This window comes from Trichechus manatus, unplaced genomic scaffold (assembly GCF_000243295.1).
Source record: "Trichechus manatus latirostris isolate Lorelei unplaced genomic scaffold, TriManLat1.0 scaffold00123, whole genome shotgun sequence".
Classification (NCBI taxonomy): Eukaryota; Metazoa; Chordata; class Mammalia; order Sirenia; family Trichechidae; genus Trichechus; species Trichechus manatus.
In genome coordinates, this window is record NW_004444059.1 from 4,438,773 (window position 1) to 4,462,686 (window position 23,914).

General features: G+C 36.4%; 1 protein-coding gene across 4 annotated transcripts in view; it reads right to left on the reverse strand.

Moving 5' to 3' along the window:
* Positions 1–23,914, reverse strand: part of TMEM117 (transmembrane protein 117) — a 533,621-nt gene that overhangs the window by 94,349 nt on the left and 415,358 nt on the right. For all 4 annotated transcript variants that reach the window (XM_023738846.1, XM_004384562.2, XM_023738844.1 and 1 more), the window contains exon 6: positions 8,225–8,384. In XM_023738846.1, the coding sequence (XP_023594614.1) occupies positions 8,225–8,384 (160 nt within the window). The remainder of the gene's footprint in view (positions 1–8,224; positions 8,385–23,914) is intronic.

Sequence of the window (23,914 nt, forward strand, 5' to 3'; positions counted from 1 at the left end):
GAGAACCATATACGAAACAGAAAACAAACACACTTTAAATCTGTTACATAGTGAGATATTTGTAGAATGTAATTTTCACAATTATTTTTCAGTGCACTGAGAATTGCTTCTGAGGAAATGTCACTTCTCTCCAAGTGCTTCACAACTAGACCAAAGAGTCCTTTTTAAGACTTAACTGTGCAATTTGCTCAGATTTTTATTTGGATATTTAATTACTATAAGATCATACTTCAGTGAAAATGTTCTCATCTAATATTATCGATGGTTCATTCTCTTGCTGTTGGTAAACATTTTACTTCTTGAAAAATCTCATGCTTTTCGGCTCTTGAAAAATCATGCTATGTTTATTACTTTATTTATTCTTTCATTCAGCAAAATAGTAATGCACCAGACATGAGCTAGTTTTAGGGATGAAAAAATTGACAAAACACATTTTTTCTCCTTGAGTAGCTTACATGTTCCAGGAGGTAATAGGCAGGTACTTAGATAAATTGCAATAAAGAGAAGCATTGACAAGATATATCAACAGTATGAGGATTCCCCAAAACTTGATCCTTGAACCTTTCTTCTTCTCTTTAACAGCCTCTCCTCTAGAGGGTTTCTGTCATCATGTCAATGCACACAAATCTAATATGTATATATATTGTTGGTAACCCTGGAAACCCTGGTGGCATAGTGGTTAAGAGTTCGGCTGCTAACCAAAAGGACAGCAGTTCAAATCCACCAGGCACTCCTTGGAAACCATATAGGGCAGTTCTACTCTGTCCTATAGTGTCGCTATGAGTCAGAACTGACTTGACAGCAATGGGTATGTATGTATCAGTATGTTGGTAAACGTTTATATATATGTGTGTGTATATACACTTATGCATATATCTGTATCTATATAAAGATACATATCTGCTGGGTCTATCACCCATTTTACAATTTTTTATCCCAAATATCTACTGAACATTTCCACCCTTGGATATCTTTCCATCATCTCAGCTCAGCATGCCTGAATCCAAACTTCTCACATTTTCTCTCAAACCACATATTTCTCAGTTTTCTGGTTTTAGTCAATGGTCCACCATTATTTCAATCTATGGCTTGGAAGCTTGCACTAGCTCATTTAGCCAATAAACATTTTAAAAATATCTATTATGTTATAGGAACCCTGTAAGATACAGAATATATAAAAGTGGATAAGACATGATTCCCACTTTAAGGAGCTCACAAAGTGGTAAGGTACATAATCACATCTAATGATGTTGTAACAGTCATCTTGACTAATTCCCTTTCTCCACTCCGATATATGCATCAACAAGTACTACTATTTCCATTTTAAATAATACACATCTTATGTTTATTCCTATTGCCATGACCCTAGTCAAGCCCTTAACACTCCATGTACAAAATGCCACACTAATCACGTAAACTTGACTCCCTCCTTCTAGTTCCTCTCTTTTTAAATCATTCTCAACTTTTAAAGTAAAATTTTATCAAGCAACTGTTAGTTTCTATCATTTATTGCTTATAATCTGATTGGCTAACCATTACCCTTAGGATTAAACACAAGTACAGGTAGTCCCCAATTTACAACATATTCAGGTCACAATGAACCGCACTTATGACCATCAGTGCATCTGGAATATTGCATCTTCCTGGGAGGAAGTTACAGGAAAATGAATGCAGGGGCTATGGAAGAAATTGCTGAGTTATGTGAACATGCTGTAAGCATTTGATTAGGATAATATGATGGAAGAGATCGGTGGAAAAATTGTCCATGTGGGAAGAATGTTGAACTTAGAACTTGACGTCGCTGATGTGGAACAGCTCACAGATCACAAAGAAGGGGAATTAGCAGATCAGGACTTAATGGATTTGAAGAGGAAAGAAATGCTGAAGAAGAAAGAAATAATGAGGAAGATGAAGGAGAAAAGTTGTCAAAAAATTTACAGTGAAAGGATTAGCTGGAGTTTTTTCTAAAGTAAATCAGGAGCTTCAGTTGCTTGAAAACATGGACCTAAATGCTGATTGTTTTGCTAAATCTGACAGACAGATACAGGAAGTAGTGAGGTGTTACTGCAAAATATATGAAGAAAAAAAGAAAAGGACCAAACAACTCTCACTATTTTCTGACTAGAAATGCAATCCTAATTCCCAGGGATAATCCAGATGATCCAGAACCTTCCATAACTGACAAAATGCCAATGTTGTCCAACTCTTCTTCATTGTCAGAGTAAATTTTTGTGATTTGTGTAATTTTTTATGTATGTATGTATAAAAATATATCTGTAATTTTATATTTAATGTTTCTAATCCCCAAAGACAAATAAAAATAGGATTTATAAAGATACTGATAATAAAAGGTAATAATAATGAAAACTAAAAAAAGAAAAAATGAGGTATTCAACTTATGTCAGAACTGACTTATGATGGAGTCATCAGAACGGAACCCTGTAGTCAGAGACAACCTATACTTCAAAAAGCTTTTTAAGCTCTTCAATACTGTGGCTTCAGTCTACTCCTCTAAATTTATATAGTATTAAAACTCACATGCAACCATATTAGCATCCTCACTTGTTGAATATAGCTAATATTTTTGTAGTACTTACTATGTGTCAGGGACAGTTCTAAGCAATTATAAGCCTTACCCCAACCCTAATAAATAGAATACTATTATTATCCCAGGTTAATTAAGTAATTAATCTCAAAGTCACAAAGTTAGTAAGTGGGAGTCAGGATTTGAATCCTGGAAGTCTAATTTCAGAGCCCATACTCTTAACCACCTTGCTTTAAAATTCAGATGACAAATAGGTAACGAAGCAAAATTAGCTTTGGGCTCCTGCTAATTGCACAGCCAGTGAAAGTACAAAACCTTTCCATTTTTACCTGTGAGTTCCCAGAAATTTACCTTCCCATGGTTTCCTCTGCCTCCTGGGCTCTTTGTTCAGCAGATGCTGTCTTTGTGCTAGACTACATTGATCCAGTTGTAAAACTCAATACGTTCTTACTCTTCCCCACCACCTACCCCTTAGAGCCCAGTTATGTAAAGCACCTGCGAGAGATGAAGACTAGATTGCAACTCAACAGTAGACATAACTCTATCATTCTCCATGGTCATCACCACTGCCTAATCTCTTCCATTCCCGCTGCAGAATTTTACTGGTTCCTCACTCATCCCCACCAATATTCATCTTTCTGGCTTCTCACCCCTCTTCTTCTTCCTCTTTCTCCTCCTCCTCATCCTCCTTCTCTTCTTTTTTCCCTCTTTTCTCTCTCCCTTCCTTTCTAGTGAACAGCACAGAATGTTCTCCATTTTATGAAGAAAAACTTCCTCTCCTGAAACCTGGGAGGGTGGGAGAAATGAATGCAGAAAGTAGGAGAAGTTGAGAAGCTCACTTCCCACCTGAAACATTCTTCTAAATATTCAAGACAGTCTTCCTAAATATTGCTACTTTTATCATATTTATTCTATTAAATTATAGATCCTTTGCGGACTGTATCATACTAATCTTTGAACTCATTTCCTTCTGTCCTCAGTTCCCAGAACTCGCTGCACACTAGGAATGAATTCATAAATGTTTTCTGAACTTAATGGAAAAAACTGAGCTCTTATCCTGATGCTTATGATGCTACTCCCAGGTGGGAAAAAAAAATGTTCTCATTCATTTTTCTGCCTTTTCAAACTCTATCTACCCTTCCAGTCTCATCTCTTCCTTGAAGCTTTTGCCTACTATTCTGGTCTACATGCTGAGGTCTTTCTTTTGTGAACTCCCATGATGCTTGCTTGCTTTCTTTCCTTTTTTTTTGGCTTCTTATATAACACCTCATATTTTTAACTCTTAATGTCTTAGATATATGTTTTCCCCAATCTAGGAGAAGAGGTAGTTGAGTGGAACATACCTACAAATCAAATACTTCTGTAATAATGAATTAAAAAGATATATAAAAATCAAATGACATAACTATAAATATTAAATGGAATTTGAGATAAGATTTTCCTCAGAAGGGAATTTTCTTTACAAATTACTTGTCATATCCTGTAGCATTGTGTGGTGATTTATATAAGACATGTTATATTTTGTTGGCATCTAGTTATGCCTTAGTTGCATTGAATGTACTAAGAGCACAAAAAAAGTGATGCAAAAATTGTTTTAACAATCAATGTAGAAAAACCCCATTTCATGAATATCCTTGAAAAGAAATAATTATACTTTCTACAAATCAAAATTGGCCTGCTTTTGTTAAAATAAAACCTTGACAGAAATAGCACCAAATTCTAATGGTTTCTTTTATTTTTTTAACCAACTATTAAAATATCCTTCCATAGTATAAGTTGGATTCTCCTACCATTAGAAAAGCCTAGGGTCAATTGCTTTTAAATCACTTAAATGATTCTAATGAGGACAACCCCTTTAGTGAAACAACTTGCTCCATATCCACTAATTTTGCTATTTTTCTAATTTTCTTTCATCTGAAATATGTGAATATGGAATGGGTAAGATAATATCTTATTTGGGTATGGACTCTCAGGTACTTGAAATATATATTTTCAAACATCTTGAATACATATGCCTGCCAGGGCTCTATTTCCTTATATTAACTCTCTTATCATATGCACTTCATATGGCACTTCAACATGCTGCTCCCAAAAGGCGACATAGTTTGCGCAAGAGACTTGGTGTAACCTGCAACTTTCTTATCCTCATCATGTTATTACTCTGGGCCTACCTCTGCCTGTGTAGGGAACTGTGCTAGTGAAGCTCCAGGGACACTAAGAGTTACAAGCTATGGTTCCTACTCTATAATGAAGTACCAGTTGCCATGTAGTCAGTTCTGACTCATAGAGACCCCATGCATGTCAGAGTAGAACTATACTCCATAGGGTTTTCAATGGCTGGTTTTTTTGGAAACAGATCACCAGGACTTTCTTCTGAGGTGTTAACTTCCAATCTTTCGTTAGCAGCCAAGCATATTAACTGTTTGTACCACCCAGGGACTTCTGCTCTATAGAGTAGGAACAAGTAAAATGTCTATTTGTAGTTCAGATAAAAGATGCTGTAGGCATTCTAAGAAAGAAGTAATCACATGGCTTTAATGAAGGAGGAATTAAAATGATCTTGACTGGTAGAGTCTACATCAGTAGAGCAGGAGAGGGAGATACTATCTGGGGAGGAAAAAGAGGCCCACAGACATCCTGGGAATAAGTACGTTAGGGTCAAACACAAAGCTACAAGTCCTTTAGTCTGGGATACAGCTAGTACATAGAAGATTCGTGGGAGAAAAGGCAGCCAGATCATGAAGGGCACTGAAACAGAAGCTCCAGCGGTCTCAGCTTTATTTGGCAATGGGAGTCCTGACAATATTTAGTGCTGAGATGTGACACTTCCAACGTGGCATTTCAGATTGGAAGGTTGTAAGGGTGAGCTGCATAAGGTATATGGCACAAGGGGAAGTCTGGAGGCAGAAGGTGCCATAGGAGATTATTTTACAACAGTAGAGGGGAGTCAGGGCTGAAATGATGGCAGAGAAAATGAGAAGGAAGAATTAGAATACAAAAGACATAGCAAAACATGAATCAACAGACTTGGTTGGCTCACTGAGTGTTGTTGGGAAAGAGATACAAGAAATAGTTAAAGGGGCCTACATGTTCGGTCTCATTTTCCACTCCTCTTTGTATTAACCCACTGCCGTCGAGTTGATTCTGACTCTTAGAGACTCTATGGGACAGAGCAGAACTGCCCTATAGGGTTTCCAAGGCTGTAATCTTTACGGAAGCAGACTGCCACTTCTTTTTCCTGTGGAGCAACTGGTGGGCTCAAATCAATAACCTTTCGGTTAGCAGCCGAGCCCTTAACCACTAGGCAAACAGGGCTCCTTTTTCCTCTTTGTATTAGACACTTATAAATTTGGTTTTTGAGGCCCAACTTCTCCATCCATTTTTTTTTAGGACTGCCCCACCCCACAGCCTCCCATGCTCCCACTAGAACCAGTCAGTTCAGAGACAGGCACATGATAATCCATGTGCCTATCAATTCCTGCCCCAGGAATTTGGAATCTGGCCTGACAGCCAGAGGTTGTTCCCCTCTGAGGTATTTGGCAGTGGCCCTTTTCTTCCATGTGAACTGGGAAGCTGAAAAGATGCCTCGCAGTGAAAGAGAAAAAGTAGGCAGAAATGAGAGAGAAAAAGAAAGCAGAAGTGAAAAGCAAACATGAGAGAGAGAGAAAAGGCTAGGAACAGGTTCTTTGTTACACTTTAGTCCCTGCTTCTGCATACCCTTCTGGATGGAACTGCATCCTTTCTCTTTAATTCTGTAGGACATTCTTATAACTCAGAAATACATCCTTTCTTTTGATTAAGCTAGCCTGGCAAGCTTATTGTTACTTGTAGCCAAAATGGTTCAAACTGATATATTCCTCAACATAAGCTCTCCTTCTTCACTCAAATGGTCTTCTGACTACTCACTAAACTACAGCCTTTACTGACTGCACATTTTTACACCATTGCCTTCATCTAGAATGTCTTTCCCTTTCCAAATGCCACTGACTCTGCCTGTATAAATCCTGACTATCCTTCCTTTTTTCTATCTCCCTTTTTTTATTAAGTGCCTTTTGAGTGAGTCCACAATATCTGTAATTTGCAATGTTATTACGTTTTTCCCTTTTAAGTCTCAGATTTTTTTGAACTTATTGGAAGCATAATTAGAACTTACATAAACAGGGTAGAATACGGCAGATGGTAGTGGGCGATCAGGAAATTTATGTTCATATCTATATAAATCTAAGGAAATTCAAAGAGTCAATAATCTACTAGAATACTTATGCCTTCAACTCTAAGGCGGACTCAGACGGAAGCCAGTAGGCTACTTGGCCAAAGTGATATTTTACACTAGGAAGTATATTAATTAGGAGTATTAGATGGAATAAGATAAAAATGGCCCATATACAAGATAATGCATGATACATTATTGCAGAGGTGCTATAAATTAAATTTTATAGCTATCTGGAGGAAGTCCTATAGCTAGTGAGAGGCAGATCTGGAAGCCGCCAATGCTTTCTGACTAAACTCAGTGCTTTCTCTACTATGCCAAACCACCCTATTGGAAATAAAACAAAACAAAACAAAACACATCAATTTTTAGATGATAAAACAATAAAATTCAATTTAATGTATTCAAATATTTAAAAAAATACAATCTATTTTAAATTATCATCCATTAAAAAGGTAATATACTCTAGGAAGCATCTTGAACCTAACACTCAGGATGTATTAGAAAGCAAAAAAATAAAGATTATGATTTTTTTCTAAGACACCACAGAATATCTTTTATAAAGGCCTCTCTTTGCCTCTAGAAATGAGAAAAACAGTCTGCTCTCCTGTGAAATCTCCTATAAATTCAGAATACAATGGTGTTGCTTTTTCCTTCAGCAATGGTAGCCTTTGTTCCGGTGGCTTATAATACCTCAGGAGGGGAAAAACCAAAATTGCCTCATGAAAGCAATAAGAAAATTTCTAGCAAATGGGTGGACATTTAATAAGCAAGATAAAGTGCCAAGAAATAGTAATGTCTCGTTCTGAACCACTCAAATGAACACTCCTAAGACCCAAAAGCATTCACACCAGGAGATTACACAAGGAACACTGGGTAGAGATGAGCTATTGTACAAATAATCTATTGCTAAGCAGGGCAGAAATACTGTTTACATGAAAATGGGATGATCTCTGGTGAATACTGAAAGAAAGTGATAATTTCCATAACCAGAAAAAGCATTTTTACATCATTCCATTTCAACTGTTATAAAACCCTGAGTTGCTTTGGCAATTGCTTTCCCCTGATTTGCTGGCTTTATATCACCCTCATCTCTACAGCTTTCCACTTACTAAATGGCAGGGTTTCTTTGTTACTGTTGTTTTGGTTTTTCTGGGTTTTTTTTGTTTTGTTTTGTTTTTTAACTCTAAAGCCTTGGCAGAAAACACCATGTTGTATGTTTCCAGGGACTCACCTTGCAATGCTCATAAAATAAATTTTTGGTGCCCCTATGATAATAGACCAAATGGTTTCCCTTCCCCCCTCCAGTTAAATTGCTGAAAATATGATCAGAGAAGGCCCCACTAACAGCAACTGTAAGCTATGCACTCCTCTAGTTTTCCAAAGCCTGTCTCTGTAGAATGTTTGTTATACTGAGAACAAAGCAAAGAGTTGCTTCAGTGAAAGGAAGGGAATACAAAGACACTTACCTGCATCACAATGAGGAGGTCAAAGACCAAGATGAAGGAAGCCAGGAACGCTCTAGAAACTTCATCGCTGGGCAAAAATCCCCGATTCAGCTTGTCCCAGCTGATCCAGTCAGTTGTGATGACAAGTACAACTACAGAAGTCAGAGTAAAAAGAACCGTCCTGCAAGAAAGAAGACATTCATTTAAGAACATTAGAAATCTACAGGCAGTGGAAACTGCATGTTATCTGTGCTGTATTAAATGTCTACCTCTTGCCAAGTATCTATCCCAAGGCATATTCACCAAACAGAAGATGAGAAAAGAAGTACATTAAACTGCTTTCTTTTAAAAGCAATTAGAAAATGGTATGATAGCATCTCTTCCAAGACTTTCCCTGATGAACATTAAGAAAATGATTATGGAACAAATAATTAACAACAAAAACATTACAAATGACCTTGTTTAGTGTAGTATGTATCCCAAAGAGAATACTGGTATGTAGCTCTCATTATGTGTATTTTGTTTAACTGAGGGTCATGGACATGCATATGTAAGAGCAAAAGGCAGATGTTGAATGGTGAGGAAGACCTTGGAAGCCATTATCCTCCTACAGAAGAGAGGGCTAGATCAATCTCATCACAATCCCCACGGCCTGATGAGCTTCACAGAGGAACCTTCTCTAAATATCCACAGTGTAGCCCCTTCTCCTCATAGGGCACATACTGTAGGTGCCCTGTGGACTACTGACCTCTTGCCGTGTCTGATCTTCCTTTCCTTGTTGTAAGTTACTAGGCACTTGAAATTTTATGTGTCTTTGTAGCCCCCGTAAAATCTTGCATAATTTTATACGGATAGAATTCAATGAGTGCTTGTTGAAATGGTAACAATTATCAGTTAAGCTTTCGTAAAAATCAAAGAAATACTTAAATTAGTCTTTGATATTGATGTTCAAAGTAGATCTGAAATGTGGGTGGTGGAAATGTAATCTGTCAGAGAATTGTTCATAATGTAGTTAAGCCTCTGCTTCTCCTTTCAGAGCTATATTGGTATCTGGATATTGTTTGATTTATATAAAGGAAAAACATAGAACAATTATACTGAAATAAATTTTATCAGAAAGGAAGAGAAAAAGAAGGCCAAAAAGAGGAAAAAAAAAAAAAAAATAAGAAAATAAGGAAATGTTATACCTTAGAAGAACGCAAACCCATTTTGCCAATTAACAAATTGATTTTGCCCACAAATGATTTATAATATTGTCACTTAAAAGATATTAATCATCCTAGAATCCTCATTTTAATTGTACAGAGTATAAATTTCTAAACCAATATTTTGAGTTTCCTTTTCATTAACTTATTTGTAGCAAGCTATACTTTGACATAATGGATATAATGAAATCCTGCTTAGATTTTCCTCCCTATAATTAGAAAAGAGTTATTATTTAATTTTTTTTTGGAAAATAAAGACCTCTATTAAAACTCATCCATTTTATTAAAATTGCAAACTTCTCAAAAGAAGTTGACTCATGACATCCAAAATTTAAATTACAAACTGCCTACTGCTACCATTTAGAATACCTTTGATCATTTACAAAAATTTAAATGAACATGGGAGAATTCCAAAATAAGCATTACAATTCAACAGAAAAAAAAAAAACCAACAACAAATATTACATAATCAAGCATAAGAATAGTGGAATTTTAAACACATTTTTCTCCAGGTTAAGTCAATTTTGTTTTGTTTTGTGCGTGTGTGTGTGAGCGTGTGTGCATTTTGTTTGAGAAACTAAACAAATCTGAAATTACCACAATTTCTTTTGTCAATAAGGAGAATAACAATCTTCATAAATAACAGATAAATGTTGACTATTCTTCAAAGCTCCTTTAGGTAATAAGGGTATAGCCTCATCACTTTGGGTTTTGCAAATGTGTTTCCCACAAGGATGCTATGAATATACTCCCTTCCTCAGGTAGATACGCAGCTGGATGCACTGGTATGGCCATGTAGATTGATGAATAACTGGGGTTCCAATTCTCTCAAGTTCCCCCTTCGTTGCCTCCCAGCCTTTTCCATAGAACCCCCCACATCCCTAATACCCTGCACGACACAGTTAACCCCTGGGGCAGCAGGAGTACTAAACACCTTGCCCCAGCTCTATGGCAGCATTCCTTCTATCTGTCAGAGCCTGATCTTCAGGTTAATTTTCTAATATCACCCCTGCACTTTCCCCAAGAGATACCTGGATCCTCCCTTTGTGACAGTAGCTGATTACACAGGAATTACTAGTCCATTGTTACTTCACTGGTCTAAATATGCAAACTAACACTATAAAATCAGACACTCATTCAGAGGCACATTTTTAGGTACTAAAATCCGAAACCTCTTTTATTACAAGATTTATAAAGGAGTTATTCTTATTCATGTTAGTATTCTCATTGTGACTAAACTCATTAAAATTAATCATTAAAACTTATTGTTATAATTTGGCACATACGTTGGTAATTAGAATTTATCAAGAACGCTTCTTGTGTGCAAGCTTCCTGAGACCAAATCTGTACTGATTCACCTCTGGGATGTTTGCTTTATTTGATATATTTCGTTTATGCAACATATAATGCTCTTTCTTACAGCCTCTGATTGGTGTTTTCCTGTCTTTATTATGTACTTCTGTTTTGACAAACAGATCTCAAGAAAAAGTTACCAGTAACATTTTATTACTCCAAAGGGAAATTAAAGGAGGTATTCTGCCTGATATTTAATATTTAATACTACAAAAAGAATAAAAATGGCAATCATTAAATATGAATGCATACAGCTCAGAGAACAAAATCCTAAAAATAAAGTCTCAAGAGAATGGAAGAAAGGAAGGAAAAAGAGGACTAAAATACATGAATTGGTCATATCACCTCCAAAATTACACTCAGTGCCTTATCTACATACAGTTGCAGAAGCCAATATATTGCATTTTGTTTGTTTTTCTTAGCCATTTCTTGAAAAATTGATAGAATTCACCATGCTATGATAATTCAATCAAAACCACCAGTTTCAAAGAGCTATTATTCACTTAGTTGGATTATACAAAAACAGTCAGCTGTATGTAAAACTGCTATGAAAGAAATACTAATAGGAGCAAATTACTACTACAGCTATATGGCATTTAGAATGTGCCAGACACTGTGTAAGTGCTTCACACAAACGCATTCATATAATCCTTACCACAAACCTATTACCATCACTCTCAATTTACAGTGTAGAAACTGAGGCACAGAAAGGGTAAATAACTCATCCAGTGTCATAGATTTTATAAGTGATATAAAATACATGATATAAGACTATTCAAACGCAGGCTGACTCATTCCAGTCTGTGCTCGTAACCATTGCACACACTGTCCCTCATAGGAAACACTTGAATATAACCTTTCCATCACTATGTTTGTAGCTAAGAGTTCATTTATGTTCCTTTTTCATTACATGTATAATATTGAAAAATTGTCACCCCAAAGTACTTTACATTGAAAAGTAAAACTGACAGGGAATAACAGAGAACAGTTAAAAGCAAGTTTCATGACAGTGAAAACGGAACCTCAGGGATGCTGCCATTGATGCAAGATCCTTTGGTTTTTATTTAACCAGTATGGTTGAAAGGATGTCTACACTGGATTCTTGGGGAGTTCCAGCTTCTCTTTTTAAGTAGCATCCAGTTAAACAATTATCTGGATTATTTTTCTTTCAGGCTGCAACCACAGCCAGCATGACACACTGCCTCATCAATTCTACCCTCCTTTGGTTACTTTCCAGTCAGATGGAAAGAACTCATACATAATTATCAGCTTGAGCGGTTAGTATCTTCCTTTTCATGTTTACAAATTTCCAGTAGTTTGTTTCCTTTTCCACAGTTACTTCTAATACCTCTTAGACTAATAGGAATTAGAGTGTGAGACAAAGGAGGGATTAACAAATTTTGCTAATCCAATGGTCCCCAGTCTCTGCGGTGGGTGTCTATAAGCCAGAGAATTGTTGCTAAGGATGTGTGAATTCTTATGTGCACTAAGAGTCATTGGTAAACTGAACAAATAAAGTGGTTCCAGAGAGTTTAGGGGGCTTCCATGTGTCACACAGCCTGCCAGTGATAGAATTATGATGAGAAGTCGTATCTACTGGCTTTGAGTAAGGACTCACTCCATAGCAAACCACTTTTTCTCTTCAGCTAAAACTTTACAGAAAATCTTAAAATTTAATATTATCTGTTGGAAACATACTCATTTTATAGCCTAGTCAAATATCTATATATATATCATGATTACAGACAGAGTAGCACATATATATAAATCCAGGTAATCCCCAATCCCTTCATGCTAACTTCTGGCTTTTTAAAAAATTATGAACTTCTATTTAACTATCTAGATTTGTTGATATTGTTTTCTTCTTCCATTCATAACCACTTTAAGATTGATTTACTGAGTAGCCCACCACCCATCTGTCAGTTTGTTTTACTGTGGTGGCTTATGTGTTGCTTTGATGCTCGAAACTATGCCACTCTTACTTCAAATACCGGCAGAGTCATCCATGGTGGACAGGTTTCAGTGGAGGTTTCAGAAGAAGACACACTAAAAAAAAAAAAGCCTGGTGATCTACTTCCAAAAATCAGCCAATGAAAACGTTATGTATCATAACAATCATGAAGATGGCACAGGACCAGGCAATGTTTAGTTCTGTTATACATAAAGTCACCATGAATTGGAGCCAACTCAATGGCATCTAACAACAATAACAATGAGTCGTCAAATACTTGAAAGCAGGCAGTAAATTAAGTAAGAGAAGAACTGGCATTAGGTTTGGATTACCCACAAAAGGCCGAATCATTTAGGGTTAACTATCACACAATTTCATTCTGATTAAACCTGGATAGGAGGAATCATGAAACTAATACATTATAAGTTGAACCAAATGAAACTGTCAAAATTTTACCATTTTTTGTCCTACCCGAAAAGCAATTTCATGTGATTCAACATAATAAATACGTTTTTATGTTTTAACATATTAACTATTTTTCATATTCCAAAATGTTCACCATTTTTGATTATAGTCATGAATACCATATTTCTTTCTGATTATGCTGAAAAAGGCACTGTAAAGTCTTAGAGAAAGTAAAACTCAGTTTTATTTCTTGCTACAATACTCATGCTAAAATGTTGGAAGTACACCAAAACAAGTCAGATCATATTTCATATATTTCTCCTAAAAAATAAAAATCTGTGATTCTTATTAAAAATGAAAGGTTTAAGGTTATCACTACAATCAACTAACTTATGAGTTGAGATAGCAAATCTAATTTTACAATAAAATTATGATATAGTCTCATATTTCAAAGTGCTAAATACATAAAATGAAATGTGACATGGCAATGGAATTTAAAATGATTTAATATGATAATTTTTATGTGCATTGTTAAAGGAAAAAAATAAAACAAGCAGGCATAAGCAGAATAATGCTTTCCTTCAATATTCATTGCAAAATCAAGGGCCAGTTCAAATATCCAGTTCCCCTCGGAACACTAAGTACCAGCACACTGAAGTCACAGATGGCCGTGAGAGAATGCCAACACTTTTCATTTTGCTTGTTTTAATTATCAAAGTTCCCATTCCAAATCTGTGAGAAAAACAATCACCACTCAAGTCCTCAAGCCAGTTCATCCTAAAATATGTGAGTTCATGCAGCCTCTCAGCCCAGCTGGTGAAGTCAAATATTCTCCTTAGGAAGTTGAGAAGGATACGGTTTGGTTCCCTTCCGGTCTCTTACTTTTGAGATCAGGAAGCACCAAGGGATTACAAAGGTTATGTTTGCCAAGTGACCTAGCAGAAGAGCACAGCTTCTCCATATGGCTTTCATTAAGTAAACGCCACTGCCCGCTCTTGACTAACCTGAACACATTCACTAAGATAGGATCCCCGAGAAAGGAGATGTGGTTATTAACTCATCTTGTTTGTGGCTCCACTGGACATGAATTCTTTAAAGGAAATTATTAAACTCTAGTGTTGTCTATTCAACTATACATTTATGTGTTATTTATCTTTATACCTCTCCATTACTCCACCAAGAAAAGTGCCTGGAACACAGCAGGAGTTCAAAAAGTACTGAACAAACTGAAATGAAGAAATAACTTGGTTCCTCTTGTTCCTGAAAGTCCATAAAATAGATGGCTGAGAAAGACACGTCTGGGTCAGTGCATTTAGCCTGGAAGGTTGTCATTTATGTGAACAGTGCCCGGGGCGTCCTAATCTATGTAAACAATATCCCCTGGAGTTATGCAGTCAGTGCCCAGCCACTGCAACCTTATGTGGGACCCTGAGCATCTGCAATCTTGATATATAATAAAGAAAATGACCGTACTTCTTTTGGTGACTTGAATTCCTCTACCTATCTCTGACGGACCTTCGTTCATGCAGAGGCAATTAAAAGTAGCTAACTGGTGTAGAGCATAGTTGGTCTTGGCCAGGAGGAACCATTTTAATTTCTTTGTGTTTCCAAGTTTTAAGCATTGTTATGGATTGAACTGTGTCCCCACAAAAGACACACTAAAGTTCTAACTCCTGGCACCTCTCAACATGACCTTTTTTAGAAATAAGTACTTTGAAGATGTTATCAGTTAACACGAGGTCATACTGGAGTAGGGAGGGTCCTAATCCAATCTGTGTGTTGTCTTTATAAAAGAGGAAAAGAGAAAAAGAGACAGAGAGAGGGCAGCCAGGTGAAGACACTTCTGCAAGCCAAGGAACGCCTGGGGCTACCAGAAGCTGGGAGAGACAAAAAAGGATCTTCCCATACAGACATCAGAGGGAGTATGGCCCAATAATGTGTTGATCTGGACTTTTAGCCTCTAGAACCGTGGCAATAGGTTACTGTTGTTTAAAATAGATTGCTCATTTTGTGGTATTTTGTTATGGCAGCACTAGGAAACTAACACAGGTATGGAGTTAAAACCTTGTGATAGGAAACAATACCTAGTAGATTGTAAGGCCCTTAGGATATAGGCTGTGTCATTCATTAATGAATGACATTGGGGAACGAATGACACATAGGTGCCCAATAAATTATTGAAGTAATAAATGAATCTCTTTACCCTGGGGCAGAAAATGCTCACTCCTTACCGTTTCCCAAGCTCAGATGCTCTATTGCCATTGATAGTACTTTCTCCAGTGTTTACAGAGTTAAGAAAGAGGCCTGTGCAGGGGAAAATTAGGTTGGATGGCCATAATGGGCATGTTAGCACTATGTGACTCTTAACAAACTCACCAACCCAGTTCTTCTTCCTAATGAATTACCATGTACATACTAAATAATTCACCAGTCCAAGAGATGGAAATAAACGAGTTGTTGTCCACTGACCTTTATCCCCGATATAAAATATTACCACAAATTCAGTAATAAAAGTGGTAATAAATACAGGCTATAGATAAATGCCCATTAACTACAGAAATGCCAGCAAGAAGTATACCTACTATTGTTTATTTACAAAAATAAAATGATAGTTATGATACCTTTGATATTTAAAAATGCAAAGTAGAATTATTAAGCAAAGCATTCCATCTTTTTTCTGTTGTTGAATTTGCTTTAAAAAAACAAACAAACAAAAACCAATATAGAATCTTATAGGATCCTATGGGTGTAGGGTTCTCTGGGTGGCACAAACAGTTTGCACTCTACTATTAAGGCTGGTAGTTTGAATTTATCCAGCGGCACCATGGAAGAAAGGCTTGGTGATCTATTTCTGTAAAGATTACAGCCAAGAAAATCTTATGGAGCAATTCTACTCTGTAACATATGGGGTCACCATGAGTTGGAATCGACTTGATGGGAATGGATTTAGTTTTTGTTTTTTTTTTGTCAAGGGAGGGGGTAGGTACAGAGGATGAGCAGCAGAAAAGTATCTTTTATTTGATTAAAAAAAAATTAGGATGAATGTATATACTCGATAAAAAATAAAGGTTCAGGCAGAATTTTATTACTTTGTTGAAACTAAGGCCAAGAGCATGTTTTGGGTACCATCTCAAATATCTCTTAAAGAGTATATATCTCAGGAGACTGTCCATCAAGAAAAATGTTTTAGAAACTCACTATAAGTATCTCTGGAAGGGAAAATATTTTCAATAACCATGTTGTTTTTTGTTGTTAGTTGCCATTGAGTCAATTCTGACTCAAGGGGATCTCATATGTGTCGAGTAGAACTGCTCCATAGGGTGTTCAAGGCTTTGACCTTTCAGAAGCAGATGGTCAGGCCTGTCTTCCGAGGCATCTCTAGGTGGTTTCAATCACCAACCTTTGAGTTAGTAGCTGAGCGCTTAACCATTTGTGCCACCTGGGGACTCCTCAATGACCATAGACACATAATACAATGGTGACGAAAGCAGATATTATGAACTTACAATACTTTTCTGTTGTGAAAGAAGATTATAAAATAGGCAACAGAAATAGAGAAAATCCCTAAAGTTACACACAAATATTAGAAGACGGTAATACCATATCACAATGGGAAATCAAAGAATTAGTATTAGGATTCATAAAGGGAACATTTCATTCTTAAATTATAAGGGAAAAGATAAAAAATAAGTAGCTAAATCTTTATTACTCTAGGTATATACTTAGTTTCTCTTGGAACTTGTAAAGATGCTTTGATTTATTTAAGAATAATTCAGGACACACTAAAAAAAAAAAAAAAGCCTTCACTCAAAAATAGGGGAAGAAGATTCGAGCACTAGTAATCAGGGGACCAACTCATAAATTTGATTTAATTAAGAATTGATTGTTGGCATTTTAAAGGTACATCATCAACCTTGTCTTGTAAGCCCAATGGAGAATATTGAAGCTATATAAAAGTGTAATTTCATCAAAGAAAACCCCTTGATAGAAAATGTTACATCAGGTCATGTACAAGATTGGAAAAGAATATTTTTTAAGTGAGAAAGTCATATTTTCATGCGTGCAAGGGCACAGAGAATTCAAGAAACATTTATTGAGCATCTTCCATGCAAAAGGCATAGAGCTAAATTATGGTGACATGGGAATGATCTCTGCCCTTAAGGAACTTGTAAGCAGTTGAAAATGGCAATGTATGTATAATCATATCCAAAGTTAAGTAAAAACCATGATGCTATATAGAAGTATTCAGGAATATCTAATTAATTTTTACTCAGGTATGAAGGTTGGCTGGGAGGTTTAATGAAATTAGAGATCTAAGAGATAAACAGATTTCTACAGTGGATGAATATTCCAGGCAGAAAGATAAATTTGAAAGAAAATAATAGAAATGGTAGTGGGTGGTTAGTAAAGGATAGGAGGAAAGTAGCAGATGTTTCCAAAGTTTCTAGTTTGTGTGATTAAAAGGATTGTGAAGCAAATAACTGAAGTAGCAAATATGAAAGAAAGCAGGAATGATATATGAATTCTGTTTTGGACTCGGCTGAGTTCGAAGGGCTGGAAGGACATCTATACAGGAATTAACAACCGTCAGCAAGAGATTGCAAATCGGTCCAAAGAAAGGTCAGGTCCTGAATTTTGACTCATTCAAATATAAATAATTGTTAAAGCCATGGTGCTAATTTTTGTTTCAGGTAAAAAGTAAAAATGGACAAAATCTTGAAAAGCACCCTTTCTTATGGGTTATCCAAAGAAGAATGAAGACTGATAAGTTGTGGTCAGAGATATATGAAGAGATTCAGAAGACAACAGTATTTGTAGAAACCAGAGAAGAAGAGAATTTCAAGAATGCATTGGTGGTCAATAGCTCCAAATACTACAACGAGGTTGTATAAGATAAAGACAGAGGATGGGCCCCTGTTGAGGATAGTTCTTCCTTCAAAACAGGATTGCTTTGACAATTTCAAAATTGGATGTAAATATAGTTTCAAATATTTTAACTGTAAACTCAGATATGGGCCTAATTTGTGTTCTGCTCTCAGGATCTCTACTGGTAAGGACGAAGAGAAAATTGATGAAATTATTTAGATAATTCAATTTAAATCATTTTGGATGCATTAGCTAAGTAAGTAGTTGACAGTTTTATTAGAGTTTACCAAAATAGCTGAGGCCAAAGCACTTAATGCTTCAATTGTCTGGTATGTTTTATGAATGGAAAGCAACCACTTCAACTTATTCCATTTTGTAGAAGCCTATTTCTCAGTAACAATCTTGACTTTTACTTGACCATTTCCACATTAAGAGAAAGTAGTTAGCATGCTTATTTTAAGGGTCCAGTATGTATCAGCACAGGATTATAAGATATAAATATAAGCACTTGAGTAATTTATAACATAATTGGAGGAATCAACTTTGATCTTATTAGGGAGAGAAGACTAACAAGTACCAAACTATAGTCAGAAATAAAGGAATGTCTCCGAGAAAGTACTAGAATTCTGTACCCAGAGGGATGAGAAGGGGAAAAAAAAAATCAAGACAAATGATCATCTCAGATAGAGTGACAAAATTGGTAGGAATCTTTAAGTTGTGTTGTGAGGCAGTAGATAAGCCTGTTTAGATACGGCAGAGGATATGGGGTATGGATTTTGTACAGAACCAAAAAAAAGGCTGGATATTTATGGGTGAGATCATATTACCAGTGGCCATGAGAGCCTCCAATGAAAGCTTGCTTTCGTGCTGTAGAAAACTATTGATTTTAAGTAGTATGATATCCTTCAAAATCATTGTTTTTCAGGATTGAATCAGTCATGGAGGGAGGGGAGAGCTTAGATGCAGGAAGAATGCAAAGTACACTACTGCAGTAATACTTGCATAATACCCATTGCCATTGAGTCAATTCCGACTCATAGTGACCCTATAGGACAGAGTAGGACTGCCCCAGAGAGTTTCCAAGGAGCTCCTGGTGGATTCAAACTGCTGACCTTTTTGTTAGCAGCCATAGTCGGAACTAAACTGTAATGAAACAGAGGACAAATATAAAATATATTTGAAAGGAAAGTTAATGAGACTTGGTGACCAAACTTAGATGACACTTAGAGAAATGGGAAGTTGGGAAGAATGCTGGTTTGAGAATGGAAGATGATGAGATGGATATTGATATATCTATCTACGTGTGCTTGACCAAAACCCACTAGGACATTAAGATAAGCAGAATTCTAAGATGATCTCCAATCATCATTGCCCTTGTAAAATCTCCTCTTCTTGAGTGTGGGTAATGTGATGAAATACCATGCCCATGAGTGTGTCACCTTCTATGGCAAAAGAAGATTACCAATCAGTTGGCTTTGGGTTAATCAAAATGGAGATTATACGAGTGGGGCCTAACCTTCACATGAATGCCTTAAAAGCAGAGTGTTTTCTTTGCCTGGTAGCAGAAGAGGCAGTCAGAGAGATTAGAAGCATGAGAAGGAGGTTTTTGGTTGCTGAGATGGAGGGGGTCGTGGGGAAAGAACCTGATAGCAGCCTCTAGGAGCTAAGAGTGGTCCCAGCACACAAGCTGCAAGAAAATAGGGACTTCCGTTCTACGGCCTCAAGGAATTGAATTCTGCCACCAATAGGAATGAACTTGGACCCCAAGTTCCAGATGAGAATGCAACAGCTGACACCTTGATTTCAGCCTAAGCAGAGGACCAGCCATGTCTTGCCAGACTTCCTACAGGCAGAATTGTGAATTAATAAATGAGTGTTGTTTTAAGCCATTAGGTTTGTAGTAATTTGTTTTGCAGCAATAGAAAGTAATACAGTCTTAGGTATTTAGGATTCTTGGGATCCTAAAATGATTGCTTATTGGAATTATTTCCAGACCAGATATAGAAATGAAATGCTTACATAGCTCTTGATATCTAAGGTTCTTAAGATCAACTAAAAATCTTTACCTATATATACTGGAAAAATAAATTGAGGCTTCAGTACAACACATATTCACAGGGAAATGCTCATTGAATTAATTAGAAAACAAAAATAAGCCTTGAAAGAAAATTTGGTCCAGCTACTTGTCTTCAAGTAGATAACTATACAGTGAAGGCTGTATATACATCTTTTCTTAAAATTTAACAAGAAATAACAATAATTTCAAAGCCCATCCAAGCATATAAAAATGCTATATAACATCTAAATGCAATTTCTCTTAGTTAAATTTAACAGAGCCCTAGAAGATTATTAATCAGGATCTAGTACATGAGAAGAACTCTCCATATACTTAAGAAGTAAACCTTGTAAAAAGAAAAAGAAGACTTGGTTTCTAGTCATGGCTCATATGAATTATTTATGTATACTTGGAAAAATTGGTTACCTTCTCAAGCTCAGTTTCTTGATCTCTGAAATGATGATGATACAGCTAAAATGTATTGAGTACTTATAAATATATTATTATATACATGTCCTGACTTAACTCTCACACCAGTTCTATGAGGTAAGTCACTAACTTCCTTTTGCTTTAAGGGACATTAGTCTTAGATTAAATCACCTGTCGAATATCACAAAGCTGTTAAATAAGCAGCTTAGATTTAAACCTCAGTCTCTCTGACTCCAGTACCCAAGCTTTTAGCTACTATGCTATTTTGACTTGTCTATTTACAATTCAGTTGTGAGGACTGAATAAAATAATGTCTGTGAAATAACACTGAAAGATTTTAAATATTACATTATTATATTTAAAGACATTTCTTAGCTTTCTTTCTCTATATTAACCAAGAGGTGTTCAAAGATAAAAAGAAACACACAAACCAGTTGCCATCAAGTCACTTCTGACCCATAGAGAGCCCATGTGTTTCAGAGTAGAACTGTGCTCCATAGGATTTTCAATAGCTGTGACCTTTCGAATGCAGATCTCCAGGCCTTTCTTCTGAAGTGCCTCCTCTGGGTGGATTCGAACGACCAACCTTTCGGTTAATAGTCGAGCACTTACTGAAAGATAAAGCTACTACAAATTTTCTCATTCACACGCAGTTTGGGAAATTTTCTTTCACATTATGAGACTGTGAAGTTTTTATTAGAGATGATGTCTTTAATACACAAAGCCAGATTTCTCGTTGGTAATAATCTTCTCTGGTTTATTTAGTAGCATTAAATGATAAAGGGGTCACTTTATTTGCAGCTGAGTGTGTACTGGTGCAGACACAGAAATATCTAATCTGGCCTGATAGTGACTTGAAGGGTATCATCAATCAACTTGGTGAACTGAGATAATTTTTAAAAATTATCATCATATTATAATTTAACTTTTAGAACATTGAAAGCCTCTGGGGCACTGCCAGTTTCTGTTGGGTAGTTTCAAAAGTTTCTTATACAAATCTGGATGAATTATGCTTAGGAGTTTAAAGTGGTAGATTTCATTTAGTCTGCTGGCCTCATTCCATTGAGCTACAGTTTAGGCACTTAGCTCTCTAACATCCTCCACTTGCTTACGGAAGAATAGGGCTGTCTGGAGACATTCTGCCTTCCTTTCTAACCTAGGGATTTTATAAGGTAGAAGACTGGTTCCTCCAATTTTTCCCCATTTTCACTGTAAGATTTATATAACCTTATTCTGGTGCATGGACACTTTGACACTGGTGATGCCACATAACTTTAAGTGCATGTTAGGTAATGATACTGGGACTTCATCAGTCCAATAAAGAATGTTACAGTACACTGGATGGGAATCCATCAAAGAAATATCCATGCTTTTTCTGCTGTATCAACAGTTCCAACTGCTCATTACGGGATATGGGGTGCTATAACATTGGTACTGGCTAGTGGGGACTCTTTACATTACTGCCCCACGAAGAGCTCATCAGAGTCCCTTTAAGGAGAGGTGAGATGTGTGTGTGGAGATAAGGGTGGGGGTACTGCAACAACAGTGGTGACACCATATCAGACAAAACTGTAGTTTAACTGCAGAATCATGTGATATGAGGAGAGGGAAAACAATTATGTGAAAAGAAAAACTAAGAATGTCCTTTTTTCTAATCCCTTCTTTCTAGTACTTAGTTGTATGACTCTTGATCCTGGGAGGTTTCTGACGCTTATCTTTTCCAATGGACATAATCCATGCTTTGCTTTTGCAAATAAACCATGACTAGACTCCTATGTGTGCCCGTGACAAACCTAAAATTCTCACATTTATATACCTGTTAGGGAAGCATGTAATATCTACCTTTTCTGCGTACGGCCTTGTTTGTAGGCGTGGTAATTGACTCTTGGAGAATGTTTAACTCCACTTAGCTGAAAATAAACTAAAGAAAGTTTTTTTGCAGGTTTCTGGATACTCAAAGACAAACTCTTATTTCAAGATGATAAACGAAGTACCTTTGTTAACCATTCCAAATTCCATTTATGTTTTAATGAAGACATATAAAAGGAAACAAATTCATAACAGCAATGAGAATGTGAGGCAGAGATTTTGATGAATTTCCAGAAGAAGATAGTGGATTTGGACAGATGTGATGCATTGAATAAAAGCACAACATTCACATCTGTGCTTGGTGAGACAAAGATAAATGCCCTAGGATGAGGCTTGATAAATGGTTACAAAATAGAGGGGGTGAGACAGCACACTGAGATGGATCCTGGATTTCTAGCAAGTGGGAGCTCTTACAGGTAGACGACAGAGATGAGAAACAAATAATTAAACTATTCAGAAAAAAATAGGTTATCTCCTAACTGACTGTGAAACTGATGCTTTTGCCATGTAGCAGAATATCTTATGCATGGAGAGAGTCAGTGTTAGCTTGTTTGCAGGTACACTGAGAACTCTTAAAATTCTTTAGATATCGTTCAACTGAGTTAGCAACATTCTAGACCTAAAACACAGATTCTAATTATTGAGTGGAATTGTAAAACAAACAATTCTATTACTCTGAAAATGTCACTATGGTTCTCCAGGGTATAAGTGCACCTCCAATGAAACATATTATGAACTACAAGAATAGGGCTTGACTATTTTATTTTACCAGAAGAAGTATGTGCATTTTATATTTATACTTTTCATGTACAGTAATTGTTTTTCCATAATATTTTCCTTATGCAAGGCATAATGACAAGTAATTTCAAAGGTGACTAGAAGAAGGTATAGAATCATTGACGGCAGGTCAATCAAACGGCCAATTATCTCCAGGGATAGCAAGACACTCTCTTAATCTAGATGGCATTAGCTTAATTAAAGGTCCCATACCATGCAATAATGCTTAAAATAATAAAATCAGAACTTATCTCGGCTTTTTATAAAGAACACAAGAATCATATTAAATAAACAAACAGACAAACATCAGGTTTCCAAAACACCTTTATGTTAAAAGCAAAAGCAATTCTGAATTTATTTTACCATATCAGTAACTTAACATTTCAGTGTTAAGTTATACATGCCATTACCCCTCTCTGGCACAGCAAAACAAAGTTCAGAGCCTTATAAAAAGCACAATTTCAATCAAGAATTATTGCATAGAGGGTTCTGGACAGAGCTGGAGAAGGATGTAGAACAAAATTCTAACTCACAAAAAAAGATCAGATTTACTGGCCTGACAGACTGGAGAAACTCCGAGAGTATGGCCCCCAGACACCCTTTTAGCTCAGAGGTGAAGTCATTTCCGAGGTTCACCATTCAGCCGGGGATTGGACAGCCCCATAAAACAAAACGGGACTAATAAGGCACAGCAGTCCAGGGACAAGGACTAGAGGGCAGGAGGGGACAAGAAAGCTGGTGATAGGGAACCCAAAGTTGAGAAGGGACAGTGTTGACATGTGGGGTTGTTAACCATTGTC